Source organism: Magnolia sinica, chromosome 11 (genome assembly GCF_029962835.1).
Source record: "Magnolia sinica isolate HGM2019 chromosome 11, MsV1, whole genome shotgun sequence".
NCBI classification, from domain to species: domain Eukaryota; kingdom Viridiplantae; phylum Streptophyta; class Magnoliopsida; order Magnoliales; family Magnoliaceae; genus Magnolia; species Magnolia sinica.
This window is the reverse complement of record NC_080583.1, coordinates 83,416,041-83,436,139: the sequence shown is the minus strand read 5'-3', so window position 1 is coordinate 83,436,139 and position 20,099 is coordinate 83,416,041. Positions and strand designations below refer to the sequence as shown.

At 41.0% G+C, this 20,099-nt stretch overlaps 1 protein-coding gene across 1 annotated transcript; it reads right to left on the bottom strand.

The window, feature by feature from the left end:
• Positions 1 to 13,610: 13,610 nt before the first annotated feature.
• LOC131218218 (exopolygalacturonase-like) lies at positions 13,611 to 18,057 on the bottom strand. Its single transcript, XM_058212899.1, has 4 exons — positions 17,845 to 18,057; positions 16,013 to 16,321; positions 15,018 to 15,533; positions 13,611 to 13,838 (listed from the first exon to the last, which is right to left on the bottom strand). Exons 1-4 carry the CDS (start codon positions 17,980 to 17,982, stop codon positions 13,611 to 13,613), a joined length of 1,191 nt encoding a protein of 396 aa, XP_058068882.1. The 5' UTR covers positions 17,983 to 18,057.
• Positions 18,058 to 20,099: the final 2,042 nt, after the last annotated feature.

Sequence of the window (20,099 nt, the reverse complement as noted above, 5' to 3'; positions counted from 1 at the left end):
TTTGAGGCAATTATCCAAGCAATATGATTGCAGAACTTCATCTCAAAGCTTTGGGTTGTTGACACCATTTCAAAGCCATTGAGAATTTATTAGAAGCATTCTGGTCGAGCAAAGTATATTGGGGTTAAATATAATTTTGTTAAAGAAAATGTTCAAAATCATCTAGTGTCTATTGAACATATACGGACAAACTAGATGATTGTGGATCCAATGACCAAAAGCTTACCACCAAACACCTATAAAGGCTGTGTAGCTGAAATGAGCCTAGTTAGGATATGATGTATTTTGGTTATTAATTAAATATAATAGACACTATCTATATGTGATCACATTTTCATTATGCATTCTTACTTATCTTTGCAAATATACATTTACAATGGAAACAAGTAAACTATAATTGTTGGACCGTACACTTAACAGGCCTTATACTTAGTTTGTAGTCTCCTCATTAAGCACCGAGTTAGATGAAGGTGCTGGTATTTTAATACATAGAAGAGAGTATGTCGTTAAATGATGTAAGACTGGCATGATTCACATTAGTGGTTTCATTTAATCAATGTATAATGTTTGGTTAGAAAAGTTCAATGGATAAAATTGTTTTTAAGGGTGGTGCCATAGAATTTAAAAAAAAATAAAAATAAAAATAAAAATGTTTACATCTAAGAGGAGTTTGTTTTGCAAAATCAATGTTTTTCAAAATTTTAAAAAAGGAATCACGGAAAAAGTCCTCATATTGTGCTCATATAAGCCAAATGGGAGAATGTTGAAATATATATAGTGACCCACATAACTTTTAGACTTTCATGGGTGTCCTTTCAAACGTCCATTGAAAAAACTTTAATATCGACTTTCATTTCTGTAGCACTGTATTCGTCAATCAGCTCGTTAAGTCTTGCAATTCAGTTCTGAATTTTTGAAGCTGCTTTAACATTTTTTGAGTTTACATAGATCTGCAACATAGGCTGGGTTCAACCCAGAACCTGACTGACACAACCCGATTTTAACTTGTTTTGGGTTAGGTTCAGATTGGTTTTCATGGCCCAATATAAATCCTGATCAGTTTCAGGGTAAGTCATAGCCTGACTTGAGTCAACCTGAACCCAATATTGAAGAGTTTCAGGTCATTTGCGGTGGGGATATACAGTTGGTAGATCAAGTTATAGTCTATGAACTCTCTAGATTGTTTGCTCAAATTTGCCACCCTCAAATCAATTCTTCTCAATGAAGTTATAGTCTATGAACCCTCCAGATTCTGAAGAACAGTGGAAATTAGAAGTGCACAAGTTAGCGACATGTAACTACCTTCTTGTAATTAAAAATTCCTTTATACATATGCAATGATCTTTTGAATGGAAAACATCATGGTCACCCAAAAGGTTAAAAGATATCTATCATTGAAATCTGTTTATAAAGTAAGCTGGTAGTGGATCACTACATTTCAACTATGAGAACTTTCTTGTCTGACCAATCTACTTCTCATGCCTTCCAATTGAACAGATTTGTGGATGTTCTGGAACTAGTTCAGACCATCCCATTGTCATCATTTCCTCTTTCACTTCATTTGTTTAATTGATTGAGTTTTTTTTTGGACAATTATTGAAGTTATGTTTTTTTTTTTTTTCCTTCCTTTTTTATCTTTGTTGTTTTCTTATAAATCCAGTGGTGTGGATTGAGGGTATTTTTGTGTTTTTGTGCTGCTGTAGAGCTGAAAGTGTATTCGGGTCTGTGGCTAGAAGCAACCTTTTTCTTTGGAACCCTACTCTGTCATGAGAAATGTAGCAACAACTCTCACTATTATAACCCAAAGAGTGGCAGTATCAGGCATTGATTTCTTTTTCTCCATTGCTTTGAGTATAACCCTTAGTATTAGAATTATTCAATCCAGAAATATGTCACTGTTGAGTTTCTGTTGAGGGTCAAATATTGCATATCAGACCTAGTTATTGTCTGGATTTACGAACAGGATACTGTTTAACAGCCCGATTTATTTGTGTTTGTGTTGCAAGGTGACTTTAAGAGCCTAGACTGAAAAATGATGCTAAATGTATGGATTGATGCTCTGAATTCACCAAAGCATGAGACAGACCCTAGGGGACTAAGACTGAAGGATTTACACACCAGGGATCCGAGGAAATAAAGTCGTTCACGTTAAAGAGGCCCGAAACTGGCACAGAATGCAAGATCACAGGGTTCTCGCCATCAGATTGGCTCGAAACTTCATATATGGGATTGGGACCATAAATTAACCATACACGTCAAATTTCATCTGTTATATCCCTGTGAAAGTGGCTCAACGGACAGATCAGCCCCTAAAACTCTGATTTTGGGCCTACCTGCTATCTGGATATGCTTCAAAATTGGTATCAACGTGTTAAATGAGATGAGAATATAGATGGACAGAGCGGATTTCTCACAAACATCTTCAAAGGGCCTCATGTACATCATGTGTGCACGGTAGACAAGTGCACTAGCCGTGCACTAAAATTCTCAAAGTCGGTCAGCACACGCTGACCGACTCCATCTTCTCCAAATCAAAGAAGGAAACAACGTCCTACCGTTATCCGTCTGTTTTGCAGTAGTGGGGCCCACCTATCATACATATGTACGATCTGGACCGTTCATGGTGTCCGTAAGATGGGTACTACCACAATCATGGTGAATTTTTGGTCCATGCACCCGATCACAAGACATCTATGTTCAAACTTGAGATGGACGACCGAATGAAGATCTCAGGGTCCGCCATGGTTGGGATCCAAAACCAAGCAAGTCTGGACTATTTTTCGTCCTGAAGCTAATGGATGGAGTGGATTCTACATCTGGCATCAAGCAGTGGTCCCACCAACCATCACAGAGTCATGGTGTAGCCTCTGTTTCACAATAGGGGTTGCGGTTTTCCTTTGTGGGCCACCACCGTACACCAAAGGTCTAATTCGGACCGTCTATGAGATTCATTTGGCCCCTATCATCAAGGCCTAGGTGGAGAAATTTCACAGTACAATTTGAGATCAGTTTCGATCGTTTAAACGACGGACGAATGGCGGTGAGAAAAATCAGGTGGACCATATCAAAATCACTCAAAAACTAGTCATTACCACCCGAAATCTCACCAAGAAGCTAATGGATGGAGTGAATTTTCTCGTCGATGAACAGGGACCCATCAATCATCACAGCGCAATTTGTTTGCGCAGGCCGTGTGTCCGTGAAAACCGGATGCGATTTGACGTTATGGCCCACCAGAATGGCCCATTCGATCGATCTGGACCGTCCATATGAAAGCCAAGGAAGAGTCTACTAGTGCCACGATGCCAAATTCCAAGGACATGAGCGGTATGTCCTGCAATTTCGTCAAAACGCAAGTCAGTTTGCGTTGTGCTTCTGCTGCGAAAGGTGTTGCGCACGCTGCCGTGCGTAAACAGGACTGGCGCATTCTCCAGCCACGGTCGGCAGGACTGATAAAAGGAGATCCAGGAGGAGAGAAGAAAGGGGAGAAGATTCAGGGCTTGGACGATTACAAGGGAGAGAGAGAGAAGATACAGAGTTTGTTCTTGAAAGTTTTAATTTTATTTATTTATTTATTTTTATTTGAGAGATCAAGCCCAATCATGTTGGGCTAAACCTCTTAGCTAGGGCTAAGAGGTGAAGCTTGTAACGTGATGGGAGAACTTGTTGCTTGTGCCTTTTGTCTAGACTAAAGGGGTTTTTGATGTAATTTTATGGGAAGATTTTTAGTTTTTAATGGCTTGTTGTGACTGAAATTACAATGGGTTTGCAATAGCTTTGAGTATTTCTTTTTCCTTATTTTGATTATGACGTCAGGAAGCCCTGTTGTTCGCCATTGTCTCCTGGGCATGGTTGGATGTCGGTACCCCTCCTAACCTTCATAATCATCTGATTGGTTAGTAAGTTTAATTTTGTCGTTGACTTTGTCTCCTGGGCATGGTTTGGTGATGGAATCCATTCTAATCATATACCTTTCATCTCTTTGAAATTGTATCAGCGGAAGTTCAGTTTAATTTTCATGATTTTTGAAGCAGGCATAAGATCTCCCTGATCTCTACAAGTGGATCCTCTGAATCCCTAGTTTCTTATCTCTGATTTCTCTTAAGTTTTAGATTAATCTCTCACCATTATTCATCACTTTATATTGGATTTAGATTTCATCTTAGGCTAGTTCTATTTCTATCTAGTTTCAGGTAACGTACAAGTATCAGTCCCTTGGGATTCGACCTCGGTCTTACCGAGTTTAATACTACATCACAACCCTATACTTGGGGAGTGAACAGTTTCATGTCTTCTTTTATGGTTCAAATAAATATTTGCCTATATGTGGGTATGTCTAGTTGGTTTGATCAGCCTGTCTAGTTGCTTTGATTAGCACTGCTCTGTTTTTTTATTTATTTTTTATTTTTTTAAATTCTAAGTAGTACGAGACATTTCTCAGCTTGTCATTGTTTAGCTAACAGTCAGGTATGAGAATCTCCCTATTGCATTACTAGTAACTCAAGGACAAAGGCAATAATCTTATGAAATGAGAGGTGACCTTTTGGCTATTGCCGCTCTTCAAATTTTGACTCAAGAAGTTCAACTGGTATCTTTTCCAAATGTTATAACATAGCTGCTTCCATATCAAACTGTAATAAACACATTCGGAAATTGATGAAAACTAATTACCTAATCTATCATAATTTTTACATTGTAGCCTTATGTTGGGGGCCTTGCACAAAACCTTAGGATCTAGCCTCCCGAAACAAACCAGAATTATAGAATAATAAAGCAATGAAATAAATCAAAGCATAAACCACATGACACCAGGGAATTTTACGTGGAAAAACCCTCAAAGAGGTAAAAACCACGGGACTTCGTCCAGATCAACAATCTACTATAAAGCAGAATATTACAACCGATTACAAGCACACACCGCTTGGATCAAACTTTCTTCACTCACGTAGGAGTGGATGAATAATAAGAGAATAATGAAAAACAGAGGGATCTCACCGATCATGAGGACGTAAAAGCGCTGAGACATGGACTGCGAAGTAAATCACCTCTACGAGCAGAATTTCCCTTCCACAAGCTTCCTCTCTCTTTTTTTCTCTCTCTCACCTTTTGATAGTTCTAACCCCTCTTAGAGTACCTTTAGGAAACCTTAGAAAACCGCGGAAGACACCCCAATCCCGCACACATCCCTTTATATAAGAATAGAAAGAGGTAGAATCAAAATAGGAAACAAAATCCACAAAATCTGCGTTTCCGCAATCGCATTGCAGAACTCTTCGAGGATAGCGAAAGCCTCTCAATGACAGCTTTCGATATCATCGATGGTCTTTCGATGATATCGAAACAGGACCAAAATTGTCCAGCGACCAGGGGTGAAAAATCCAACAATTATCGATGTCATCGAAGGTCTCTTGATGACAGCCTTCGATTTCATCTAAAGTCTATCGATGATATCGACATGACCAAAAAACTGTTCAGTGACTAGCGGCAAAAAATCCAGCAATTATCGATGATATCGAAACTGGTTTGATTTCATCGAACCAAACAATGAGGAGAAAATCCCCATCAAATCTCTCCCTTTTCGACTCGGGAGGAATCCACCTTCTTCAAGCCAGCCCGGTTTCTACAAACTTCAAACTTACCCTTGAGCAAAACCTTAGTCATCATGTCTGACCCATTATCGTCCGTGTGGACCTTCTCAAGCTATAACACCTTCTGTTCCAAAGTTTCCCTGATCCAGTGATACTGAATCTCTATGTGCTTCGACTTGGAGTGCTGACTTGGATTCTTGCTTAAGTGTATAGCACTTTGACTATCGCAATAGACCACGTGCTGCTCCTACTTTAAGCTAAATTCCTGTAGGAACCTCTTCATCTAAAACATCTCTTTACATGCTTCTGTGACTGCAATATACTTGGCTTATGTTGTCGATAATGCTATGACCTTCTGTAACTTGCTCTGCCAAGAAATCGCTCCCCCTACAAACGTGAACATGAACCCCGATGTAAACTTCCTGGAGTCTATGTCACCTGTCATATCTGTATTTGTGTAGCCCTCTAACACAGGTTTTCCGTCACCATAGCATAAGCTCAACCTGGATGAGCCTCTTAGATACCGCAATATCCACTTCACCGCTGCCCAATGCTCTTTGCCAGGATTGGCAAGATACCGGCTGACAACACCAACCGCATATGCTATGTCTGGGCGTGTGTACACCATAACATACATCAAACTTCCTACAGCTGACATGTAGGGTATCTTCTGCATCTCATCTACCTCGGCCTTCGTCTTGGGACACTATCTGTCGCTCGATTTGAAGTGACTATCTAGTGGAGTACTGACCGGCTTCGCTGCATTCATATTGAACTGTTCTAGGACTTTTTCAATATACCGCTCTTGTGATAGCCAAAGCTTCCTGCTGCTTCTGTCATGCGTTATCTTCATTCCTAGGATCTGTTTAGCCGTACTCAAGTCTTTCATCGCAAACGACTTGCCCAACTCATGTTTCAGCCTGCCAATCTTCTTGATGTCTTTTCCCATGATGAGCATGTCATCAACGTATAACAGCAGAATTAAGAAATCACTATTTGAGAACTTACGCGTGAACACAGTGGTCCGATTCTGTTCTGTCATACCTATGCTGTAACATGAACAAGTCAAACTTCTTGTTCCATTACCGTGGAGCTTGTTTCAGCTCATACAAGCTTTTCCTCAGCCTACACACCATATGCTCTTTGCCCTTGACTTCGAACCCTTCTGGTTGGTGCATGTAGATCTCTTCCTCCAGGTCACCATGGAGGAAGGCAGTTTTAACATCTAACTGCTCTATCTCCAGATCTATGCTAGCTGCCAACCCAAGCAACACCCGTATGGATGTCATCTTTATCTCCTCGAAGTCTATGCCTTTCCTCTGACCGAACCCTTTCACTACAAGTCTGGCCTTGAACCTCGTCTGTGAATTCTTCTGTTCAAACTTCTTTCTAAACACCCACTTGTTGCTCAAAACTTTCTTGCCCTTAGGCAGTTTTACCATGTCATAGGTGTAGTTTTTATGTAAGGATTCCATCTCCTCTTGCATAGTTTTCAACTACTCTCCCTTATGCTCGTCGGTTAGGGCCTCAAAATAATCTTCTGGCTCTCCCCTATCAGTCAGCATAATGTACTCATGCGGCGAGTACCTCTTGGACGACTGTCTGTCTCTAGATGACCTCCTCACTTGTGGCTCAACAGGTGGATCAAGTGGGGGCTGCTCCCCTAGTCCATCTTCTGAAGGAACTCCCTCGTCCTTTACACCTTGCTGTACTCCCCCGTCATTAGGCACCACGGGAGGAATAATCAGATCCATGTCCTCTAGCCCACCTGAACTAGGCTGGTTCTTTTCTGGCTTACCAATGTCTTCGATACACTGATCTTCAGAGAATACCACATCTCTGCTCATGACGAGCTTCTTCTCGGTCGGATCCCACAATCTGTAACCGAGCTTTTCATCACCGTACCCCAAGAACACACACTACCTGATCTTTATATCGAGCTTGGACCTCTCGTCCTTTGGTACGTGAACGGATGCCCTGCATCCAAACACCCTGAGATGACTGTACGATGGATCCTGTCCAGTCCACACCTTCTCAGGTACTTTTCCATTCAACGGGGCTGATGGAGACCTGTTTATTAAATACACCACCGTGTGCATTGCTTCTCCCCAGAACGTCTTAGGCAACTTCACATGGGCTAACATGCATCTGATTCTCTCTACAATGGTGCGATTCATTCGCTCAGCCACACCATTATGCTGGGGGGTCTTGGGAACTGTCTATTCATGCCGTATACCCAGGGACATGCAGTACTCATGAAAGTCGCCAATGTATTCACCACTATTGTCAGTGTGGATGCACTTCAATGATCTACCTGTCTCTCTCTCGACCATAGCATGAAACAATTTAAACACATCAAAGACCTCGTCCTTGGATTTCAAAGCATAAACTCAAACCCTTTTAGATGCATCATCTATAAAAGTGACAAAATACAATGCCCACCCAAGGTTTTTGTCCTCATAGGACCACAAACATAAGAATAAACCAAATCTAATGCATGCACTTTATTAACATGAGAAGTAGATTTAATAAATGAAACTTTATGGTATTTCCCTAATAAACAATCAAGACAGGTTTTGAGAGGTGTACCTGTCATGTTTGGAAGGAGCCACTTCCTCGCTAGTACCTGAAGCTCTTTTTCACTCATGTGGCCTAGACACCTGTGCCACATGTCAATAGCTGAATCTTCCACTGCGTTCAACCCACCCTTGCACATACTGACACTTGCCTTGTAAATGGTGTAAGACTTCTTTCCTCTGACCAGGATCAATGAGCCCTTGATGAGCTTCCAGCGCCCACCAGCAAACCAGCTTTTACAGCCATCATCATCTAAGCTTCCCGTCGACATCAAGTTGAGGCGAAGGTTTGAGATATGCCTCACATTCCTGAGAACCAATGTGCATCCTACATCGGTCTTCACACAAATATCACCGACTCCTACGATCTTTGATACGCAAGAATTTTCCATTTTCACGGTCCCATTGTCACCTGACTTGTAGCTTGTGAAGAAGTTCCTGCGTGGAGTCGCATGAAAAGAAGCTCCTGAGTCAACCACCCAGTCGGTGTCCTGACTTGTAGCCGTGAGACATATATTGTGATATGCTGAAAGAATAACTAAAACGTCGCCATCTAAAACGACCGCAGTGGAATTTGATTCATCTTTCTTCTCCTTACCTTTTCCTTTCTTGTCGTTCTTCTTACCACGACGTTCATGCTTGTAGTGGCCCTTCTTGCTACAATTCCAACAATCAACATCCTTTCTGTTAGTCGACTTGCCTCTTAATTTATCTCGGGCCTTCCTGCCCTTCCTGTTCTTTCCTCTCCCTCGTTCCTATGTCACAAGGGCCTCTTGCTGAGTAGACCCCTGAGACTTCCTCCTTGTCTTCTAATTGAAGAGACAATAGTAACCTATTCCATGGATATCTTTCCGTCTGGCGCGGAGTTACTTAGGGACACCACTAATGTCTTCAGCTGTTAGGCAATGAACTAAGCAATAACAAAGCCTGCAATTCATCATCCAGGACCATCTTCACAGAGGAGAGTTGGTTCACTATATTGCTAACCTCATTCATGTGCTCGGCCACAGAACCACCATCTTTGAACTTGAGATTCACAAGTCGTCTTATCAGAAAGATTTTATTATCGGTTGTCTTCCTCTCATACAGCCCTTCCAATTTCAGCCATAGGCTAGCGGGTGAGGTTTTCATAGACACAAGGTGGAATACGGAATCGTCCAACCATTATCTAATAAACCTCACCGCCTTTCGGTCTATCTTCTTCCAATCATCATCAGACATATCCTTGGATTTTGCTGATATGCCTAAAATTGGAGAATATAGGTCCTTGCAATAAAGCAAGTCCTCCATCTTAGCCTTCCATATGGTCCAGTTAGAACCATTGAGGCTGATTATCCTTTATGAGCCACCTTCCATAATTCAAAAACCGATCCCACTCCATTCAATGAACTTAGCTTTGATACCACTTTTGTTAGGGGCCTTGTACAAAACCTTAGGATCTAACCTCCCAAATCAAACCAGAATTATGGAATAATAAAGCAATGAAATAAATCAAAGCATAAACCACACGACACAGAGAATTTTACATGGAAAACCCTCAAAGAGGTAAAAACCACGAGACCTCGTGCAGATCAACAATCCACTATAAAGCAGAACGTTACAACTGATCATAAGCACACACCGCTTGGATCAAACCTTCTTCACTCATGCATGAGTGGATGAACAATAAGAGAATAATGAAAAACAGAGGGATCTTACCGATCACGAGGACGTAGAAGCGTTGAGACGTGAACTGTGAAGTAGATCACCTCTACGAGCAGAATCTCCCTTCCACAAGCTTCCTCTCTCTTTTTCTCTCTCTCTCTCTCTCTCTCTCTCTCCTCACCTTTTGATAGCTCTAAGCCCTCTTAGAGTACCTTTAGGAACCTTAGAAAAACCCTGAAATACACCTCAATCCCGCATACACCCCTTTATATAAGAATAGAAGAGGTAAAATCAAAATAGGAAACAAAATCCGTAAAATCTGCGTTTCCGCAATCGCATCTGCGGAACTCTTCGATGATATCGAAAGTATCTCGATGACAGCCTTCAATATCATCGACGGTCCTTCGATGATATCGAAATAGGACCAAAACTGTCCAGCGACCAGGGGTGAAAAATCCAACAATTATCGATGTCATCGAAGGTTTCTCGATGACAGCCTTCGATATCATCTAAAGTCCATTAATGATATCGACAGGACCAAAAAACTGTCCAGCGACCAGCGGTAAAAAATCCAGCAATTATCGATGATATCGAAACTGGTTCGATTTCATCGAACCCAACAATGAGGAGAAAATCCTCATCACCTTATTCCATATCAATTACAAAAAATCATAATTATTACAGTCCAACCTTATTCCATATCAGTTATGAATTAGAATGTAAGATGTGCAATGTGAGGTCAATGCGTTCAACACTCCAACTTTGCTTTAAATGCAAAACAAAAATGATTACAAAATTCGTTTCACCTCCAAACTAAAAGGGAAAATGAAACATGTCAACTTGAAGTAGATGTACAGCCACAGTTCAACTTGAATGAGTTTAACATGTAACGGGGGCAAACACATCAACGTGAATGGGTTGGATCTCCCAATCTGGGAATCCGTTTGTACTCAAACTTGTTTTTATGTGATCTTCATTAAGAGGACTTCAATTTGACTGGTTCAAGTGTTGAATGGACACCGAGGGATTCATTGGAAGTATGTAGAAATCAACAATGATGGGGGCTGCTCTGATGGGCTTTTGCAGAGTATGCAGTGGATTTGAACAAGTTCTCCACCAATTTAGCCCGTGATGGTCCCAAGGACCACCTGTATTGATCATTTCAGATTTCTAGAACAAATCTAAACTTAATGAATGGTTTAGATCTCACCTTGTGTGATTGGACATGATGTAGAATGATCCAATTGTCGATAATAATCCTCCCAGCTAATAAGTCTCTCCCAATCTATCCCCGGCGAAGAGATTGAGAAAGCCACCATCAAATCCTCTAATAGGTGCATGTGTGATTGGTTACAATGTAGAACGATCCAATCATCAATGATAATTCTCCTAGCTAAGACATCTCTCCCAATCTTGGAATCCTCTAATAGGTGCGTAGGTGGCCCACTTGATCAATGGATAGATAGGGAAACATTCAAGTATGAAGCCAGAGATTTTATCAATTTTGGGGCAGATTTTAGTCTAGAACATAAAGTTGTAGCCTTGAATGCACCTATATGCATGTGCGCTATACAAAATACAAGTATCCCAATGGCGAATCAGAGCTAGTAACCCACCCGTGGAGGAGGGGGTATATGTCATTGCAATTTAGAGCGTCAATAATAGTACAGAAAATCTTAAAATTAGCTAAGAGAAAGCAAGCAACAAGCAGCTTCCAAAAAGCTGCTGGGCTCCCTTTGCCTCCCCAAACCACCCCACCCCCACCCCCAGGCTCCTACACCTTCTGCCCGGGTTTCGGTGGGCCTGGGCCTTCTCTGCTGGACCTATCATGGGCTTGGGCTGGCCTCAGGCCTTGAACCTTAAGTGTCGGGCCAGGCCCCGTTCAAACCTGGTCCATTGAGACCCCTACTTGTTGAGTGAGCTATCCTGATTCTTGCCATATGGCATGTCCACATCATAGTTGCAAGACTCATGAACTTGACTGTTATTCATTTAGCTTGGCCTTAACCCACCTCAAAAGCTGGTTGGCCCAGTTGACCTGCAGGCCCACTCAACCCATTGCCACTCCTAATTATGCAACCCAACAACTGTGTTTGGTGCAATGGGTATCTAAAGTTAAGCCTATGCCTGACCAACATAGACTGGGGCATGAAAGCCCATGTGTCACCCAGCCCATAAACCAGTGAGCAGGCTAGCAATTCCCTGATTTGTTGTCTCAAGAAAATGGACCGATAAAAAATGCAAGTATTGGTCTGATTTTCATTCCAAGTGATATTCATGATGACTTTATAGAGGACCATGATCAAAAGAAGGCAGGTTATTGGAACTGCCTTGTATGATCTACCTAACATGGACTATAGCCTCCAACAGGCATGACTTTGTGGCTGGTTATTGGAATCGCCTATATAAGATGTCGTTAGAAAATTAACAATGCTTCCGACTTGGACACAATTCATGAAAATGGTCATTTTGGTGGTTGAATTTCAGTTTGAAGTCAACATTATTATTTTTAAATAATTTTCGAATTTATTACATCCGAGCCATTTTGGGATTTGAAAAGTTCAGTCCCACCTCGAAATCATTCTTCAAGTCATCTAAGCAAGTTTAGTCGGTTTCAACATCTTTAATTGTTTTAGTAAGTTCATTATTTCAGGTGAGGAGGGTTAAACTAGGAGTCTAAGGCCTATATAAGCCATATCAATTTTATTATAGATAGAGAACAATTCATTCCTATCAATTTTGTTTCAAGAGGTGTTTTGACTCTCTCTCTCTCTCTGAGGCAGGGGAGGATATCTGGACTCCTCACAGAGACTTCTCGAATCCACGAGGAAAGAAAATAAAAAATAGAAATAAATTCTAATAAATTCGAAATTGATTAATGAATAAAGAAAAACGAGTTCACAACCCTTTAAATAAAGGAACCAAATAATGGGAAAGAAATCAGAATCAAACTATAACTAAAATTTCTAGAATTCGTGACTTACCATAAATATTAAACTTACTACTTATAAATGGTCATGATGTCTACTAGTGCGCAAGGTTTTCGGCTAAAAATAGTAAGTGTCCTATTTGGCTTCACCAAACCGTTCTCCTAATTATTCTAAGCTCTTTTCACATTGGGCGCAACTCCTAAAGCTCGACGGATGAAGAGTTATAATCAAATGAAAACTTAATATTTATAGTAAAAACGAAATTAAAACAGGGAAACGACCATCGATCCATGCAATTCCGGGCTGCGCTTGTTCTAATCCAAAATTATATATTTTACGTCAGATAACTCATTCCGGATTGTAAGATATGCCCGATCTAAGGTCCGATGGTCCGGATCACTTCTGTCATCGACCGGGCCTTTTCTGATCCATCTTGGCCATGAAATTGTCCATGACCTGCTCTACATCACTCTTTCTCTCTCTCTCTCTCAATTTTAATTTTTTAATATTTTTAATATTTTTTATTTTTAATTTATAGCATGAGACACAGGATGAAAACGAAGATCTTCCTCTTCCCATTTCTTCCAGCTCCTGTTATGCCACATGATGATTCCAAACCTCTGCATGAACCCAAGTCGGCGAAAATGAAAATGAGCACCTTATGATATTTGGTTCATGGTACCAGATCATTTATTTGTAACATGGTACTATTCATGTATGATTTACAATAATAACATTCATCATATAGTATATAATTAAAGAATCAACTTGCATACATCAACCCATGAGGATGGGATGGTGATGATATGATTAATACATTCAAATTTTTCTTTAAGTGTTTGATCTCCGTCGGATGAAAGGAAGTAAGAGGATTATAGGCAAGAGGGAGGGACCAAATGGCCTGAAGATTGGCCCTTCACATTGGAACAAGAGGCTGTGGTGGCCCCACCATGTCCTTTGTACTCCAAGTCGATGTTGTTGAGCTCGACGTTCTGGCATGGCTGGTATTTGCTGCACAAGAGATTGACTGCGACCTTAGATGCTGATGTGCCCTTAATGTTGATGAACTTGACATTGTTGATCTTGACATGGGATGGAGACTGCAAGAAAGAAGAGAATGCATTACGGCAATGATAGGACGTACATGTATGCTTTACACTCTATTTAATAAAAAAGAGAGTGAAAAAGCATTCATTCATGTGTGATGTTATATTGAATATAAATAAGATTAAAATACGAAACTTCAGTTAAAATTAGTAAAATCATTTAAAAGCTTGAAGAAAGAAAAGAAAAGAAAAGAAAAACCTCAATTCACCAGATTTCACCAAAATTCAAGAAAAACTCAATCTATCCAAACTCCAAAGAAACTAGTCCATTTGCTTCCTAGACATTCTCCATTCCACTCAATGCTAGATGGGGTTTATAAACTTCTCAAACAAAACCCATCTTCCAAATTAAGGCCGACGCCATTTAAAAAATGGCATATTTGCCATTCCATTTGTGCACTTTTCCGAATCAATTTTCAAATTTCAAATTTCAATCTGCTAATCATGCTCTGCTTCCAAATGGTGATTGTATCAATTTCTTTTGTTCAAGAAACTAGTTCATTTGCCCTTTGGACTCAATTCAGTAGACTTTCTCCATTTCGCACCCAATGCGAAATGGGGTTTTCACACTTCCCAAACAAAACCCAATTTCCAAATTAAGGCAGATGCCTTGCCACTTATGTGCTTTTCCAAACCAATTTTCAAATTTCATGAAGGGCATATTTACCAATAGTGCTCTGTTTCCAAATGGTGATTGTACCAGTTTCTTCTGTTGGGAGAAACTAGTTCATTTGCCATTCGGATTCAATTTGATAGACTCTCTCCATTCCACTCAATGCCAAATGGGGTTTTCACACTTACCAAACAAAACCCAATTTGCAAATTAATGCAGACGCCTTGCCATTTGCCGGCTTTTCCAAACCAATTTTCAAATTTCGATAAGGGCGTATTTACCAATCGTCCTCTGTTTTCAAATAGCTATTATATCAGTTTTTTTCTATTGGAAGAAACTAGCTCATTCGCCATTTGGTTTCAATTCGATAGACTTTCTCCATTCCACACAATATGAAATGGGGTTTCCCTACTTCCCAAACAAAACTCAATTACCAAATTTAGACTGTCACCATTTTAAAATGGTACACTTGCCATTTGTGCGCTTTTTTGAAGCCAAACGGGTTGTCGAAAAAGCAGTTTTTTAGGGACTTAGAAAAATAAAAATAAAAAAAATAGTACCTCTTGATTGCAAGAAGGAAGTGGGCAGTATTTCTGATCGATGATGATTGGATTGTAGACATTGTTCATGGCTATATCTTGGAACAGGAAATTTGACGCCAAGCTAGGTTTTGATCCAGCCCATGTTTTGATCCTTACGCCATTGGTGGTGCCTGTGAGGGTGCAATTTCTTACTGTTAGGCCCACCACATCTCCCTCATTGGAATACTTGCCGAGGCTGCCTACACTGATGCCATGGCCCGGTCCGCAACGAACGTCTGAGATGAAGATATTGGAACTTCCAGCTCCAATTGAGATGCAATCGTCGCCAGTGCCTATAACAGAGCGAGATATCTTGACCCCACTCGAACTTCCTATGTGGATGCCGTCCGTGTTCGGGCTATCTTTTGGTGCTGAGATTTTAAGGGAATGGAGGTTGATGTTCTTGGACCCAAAAATGTGAATGTGGAAGAACTTGCTATTGACGGACGATATGCCGCGGATCGTTCCATCAGTGACGAAGTTGAGCCGGATAGACTGTTGATGCATGAATGCAACACATTGGATTACTTGGGGCCCGTTTGGACGGCACTAGAAATGATTCAAACTCATTTTTTGCAATTAAAAATAATTATGTGCAACACATTGGATTTCCTAGGGCCTGTTTGGCTGTCACTAAACATGATTGAAAATCATTTTTACTATTAAAATGATTCCAAATCATTTAAAGTTATTTTACTATACTAGATATGCACTCATGTAGAGTGTTGCCCATGCACAGGCAAGCACCCATGCCAACGTGGCAATCGCATGCAAGATCCGAGCTTTCCATGAAGTGGGCCACACTGTTTCATACACCGTTGCCGACTTAAGGAATGAAATAGAATGATTTCTGGGCCAGAAGATCTAAGAAGTGTGGCCCACCTGATGGAAGGCTCGGATCTTTCACGTGTATCAAAAATTGGCACGTGTGCTTGCATGTGCATGGAAATTCTAGCTCGGAATAGGAAGCTTACTGTGGGTAGAATCTTGCAGTTTGCCTTCATGGGGCACTGGTTGTGTGGCCATGCCGACGCTCCTTGACCGTCGAATTTTCCACCTCCTGTGATCAACAATCCTTTGACGTGTTGGAATTCAATCCAACCGTCCGATTGAAACTGGCTGAGATCAGATGGAGCCTTCAATACTCCTGTGACTTGAAGCACCATGGATCCCTTGCATGGCCCTCTCAATACCACTGGGCCCACCAGGAATGTCCCACCTGGAATCAAAATCCTACTGTTTCCATTCCATCCACACGCTGCCTTCCATGCACCCAACAAAGCCTACAGAAAACATGAAATACATGAATGACTTTTAAGGTCCCACAATCATATCCACCTTTGCTTGATAGATCCACCCCTATTCTCTACATTTGGTAATATGTTAGTACCGAGTTGGACTACTAAATTTCCAAAAGGTAGAAAAGAATACTAAACCACACGCGTGTACAAGGCAGCCCACCTACACGTCGCCAGGTGTGGCATGTTGGCGTACGTGTATGAAATCTAATCCGTCAATCCTGTGGGTCCCACTGTGAAAATGTCTTGGCCCAATAATTAGGCTAATCTGACTGTCAGATTGGCCACAGTTTCCGAAGCAAATGGATGGCTGTAAAAAGTTGGCTGCATTTTTCTATCATCAGCCGTTGTGGCCCACCTGAAGAATGGAGCAATCTGATTTTAGGGCCAGATTATCTATAGTATCAGACCTATCTGACCGATGGATTGGGTTTTCTCCCGTCTGCCATGCTTGCACATGTAGCGACGTGTAGGTGGGATGCCATGTACACGCATGCACGTCTGGCTCACTAGGAAATTAAATTATTGCAATTTAATTCAGTTGGGCATCCAAACGCAACCTTTGGTAGTTGCAATATGAGGGCCAGTAAATCGAATTATTGCAATTCAATTCAGTTGTGCATCCAAACACAATCTCTAGTAACTCATAATGAACCTAGTGGGGCTAGCTCCACTTTGGTCATTTACCAATTATCGCTATTCAATTCAACTGAACATCCAAACACAACCTCTAGAAATCGCAATTTGGGTGCTAATCTTTCCTAATGAATGCAGTGGGGCTACCTCCACTCTGGTCATTTAACTCTCTATCCAAGTGAATTATCGCAATTCAATTCAATTGAGCATCCAAACACAACCTCTAGTAATTGCCATTCGGGTGCTAATCTTTAGTAGAGAATGTAATGAGACAAGCTTCACTCCAGTCATTTATTCTTTATCCAATTGAATTATTGCAATTCCCTTCAGTTGATCATCCAAACACAACCCCAGCAATCACCATTCAGGTGCTGATCTTTCATAGTGAATGTAGTGGGGCTAGCTCCACTTGAGTCATACACTCTACACCCCATTGAATTGAATTTTCACGATCCAATTCAATTGAGCATCCAAACAATTTTAATCTTTCGTAGTAAATGTAGTGGGGCTAGCTCCACTTGGGTCATACACTCTTCACTTCATTGAATTGAATTTTTGCAATCCAATTCAATTGAACGACCAAACAACTTTAATCTTTCATAGTGAATGTAGTGGGGCTAGCTGCACTAAGGTCATATGTACTTCGACGAATTGAATTATCGCGATTCAATTCAATTGAGCATCCAAACACATCCCCCCACAAATGGCCATTTGGGTGCTGGTCCCTCATAATGAACCACATGGGACCAGCCCTACTTTGGCCATTAACTCCATGTCAATTGAATTATCATAATTCAATTTTGAATTATCATAATTCAATTCGACACACATCCAAACACGTAGTCGTTAAATGCACTCGAGACGCTACTCACCCTACTAGTATCCGTTTTACCGTCCGAAATTGCACCAAAATCCTTCACATTGAATACTCTAACCTGACCGTTGGCTCCGGCGGCCAATGCGAAAAAGAACAATAAACAAACCAATCGAAGAGTCCGAATCGAACCCATTAGTCGAAATTTCGAACAATCAACAATTGGATTTTTCCTCTCTTTTGATTTTGATTTTATGAATGTATTGAAGAAGCAACATCTAGCATTGGATTCTTATAGTCTAATAAAGGAAGCTCTTTACCTGTAAACCTTCTAACTTCCTTTCGAGTCTTTGTAGGATTTTAACTGCTTGCATGCCTTGTCACGTTTTGTGAGAGATGCATCTTTTGGTACATGACCCACATGATAGTTCACCACACATTTTAAAGTTTATGTGATTCATGTAATCAATCTGGACCGTTCAAATCATGGCATCCCTCATGGATGGATCATAGCGCAAAATTGCAATATTGGGACACTCTCAGCTATCTGATTCGCTTAGTAGAATTTGGACAGTGACCCATATTGGTTTAATCTGTCTGTTTTGATTTCAGCCAATATTGCATGGGCTATCGTCCATCTCTTGGACGATTGGACGGTGGATGATAATTGATGGGTGACCACCATTTGGAAAATGGTGGTGAACAAGCAGTGAAGGTTTGTAGTATCTTGTGGTTAACCTCTCCCTAATCTTGGGTTGCCTTTTTGTGTTGCAGCCGCTTACTTTTTAAGGGATTTCAGACGCGCAATCCCGCTTCACTGTTACTTGGGGAAGTGGATTGCGTCCTTCCCCTGCGTGTATTGGCTTGGTAGAGGCAGGGCTTCTATGGGGCCCACTGAGATGTATGGGTTTTATCCACGCTGTCCATCCATTTTTACAGATCATTTTATAATATGGGCCTAAAAATTAGGCAGATCCAAGGATCTCGTGGACCACACCATAAGAAGCAGTTGTGATGATGATGCCCACCGTTGAAATATTTATAGGGCTCCGTGATGTTATTTTCCATCCAACCTGTTGATAAGGTCACATAGATCTGGATGAAGGGTAATCACAAATATCAGCTTGATAAAAACTTATACGGCTCCCCAAAAATTTTTAATGGTAGGTGTTCAATTCACACTGTGTGGTCCACTTGATTCTTGGATCTCCTCATTTTTTGGATATTTTCTTAAAATGATCTCAAACGTTGGATGAACGGCGTGGATAATAACCATACATACCAGTGGTCCCAAAACAGCTCCTGCCTGGACTGAGTCCGTCCATGCAGGGGCAGGACGCAATCCACTTCCATTACTTGTAGCCTTCACATTGCAACCGATTCCGTTAACTTCCTCTCTCGCTTTCTGTGGATGATCATACACGTCGGTAACTGCTGTGTGGGGCCACCATGACGTTTGAGTACCATCCAATCCGTCCTCTCTCTCTCTCTCTCTCTTGGGGGTGTTGGGCCCTGTAGGGCCCACTTAATGTATGTGTTTTATATCTATGCCGTCCATACGTTTTGACATATCATTTGAGGGCATGATTCAAAAAATGAAGCAAATCCAAATCTCAAGTGGATCACATCGCAGGAGAGAGTGACACCCACATTTGAAACCTTCCTAGGCCCACGTAATGTTTATATGCCATCCAACCTGTTGGTAAGGTCACACATGCCTAAACACAAATATCACTTGGAGCCCTCAAGAAGTTTTTAATGGTAGGCGATCAATCACCACTGTTTACGCTGGTGTGGCCCATTTGTGCCTTTGATATGCTAAGTTTTTTTATTTATGCCCTGAAATGATCTTTCAAAACGGATGGATGCCGTCTATAAAATAGATACATCACGACGGCCCAATAGCAGGTTACCACCTCAATATGTTCTCCCTTTGGACGGATTAATAGCTGTGTGGGGGCATCACTAAATTCAGTCACTCAAGGCCATACGTGTGATTGAAGGTCTGGATTGAAAGTATGTGTATGTGTATGAATATGCGAGTGTGCTAGAATCTACTTGACTCAAGGATATTGACTAAATTGGCCAGTAGCCTTATGCTGAAATTAATAGATTGGATATGAATCTAGACTAAAAGTCCACTAGACCACTAACTAATTGATTTAATGCGCGCCGTGCTAAGGTGATTTGAGTAAGGGAAGGGGTTAGCCTGACAACTGAGTTCTTTTTAACTTTTACCAATGATTATATAATTAGTCGATTTAAGGACTTTCTATTTCACCAATGCTTTAATATATCATTCCTCAATCAAAA

What these genes read in the sequence shown, in the direction of transcription:
- LOC131218218 (XM_058212899.1), bottom strand. Translation starts at nt 17,982, where the DNA reads ATGGGTTCGATTCGGACTCTTCGATTGGTTTGTTTATTGTTCTTTTTC. An exon ending in ACTGCAAGATTCTACCCACA is followed by an intron (nt 15,534 to 16,012) that starts GTAAGCTTCCTA and finishes ATGCATCAACAG; the next exon opens with TCTATCCGGCTCAACTTCGT. An exon ending in TTCCTTCTTGCAATCAAGAG is followed by an intron (nt 13,839 to 15,017) that starts GTACTATTTTTT and finishes TCTTTCTTGCAG; the next exon opens with TCTCCATCCCATGTCAAGAT.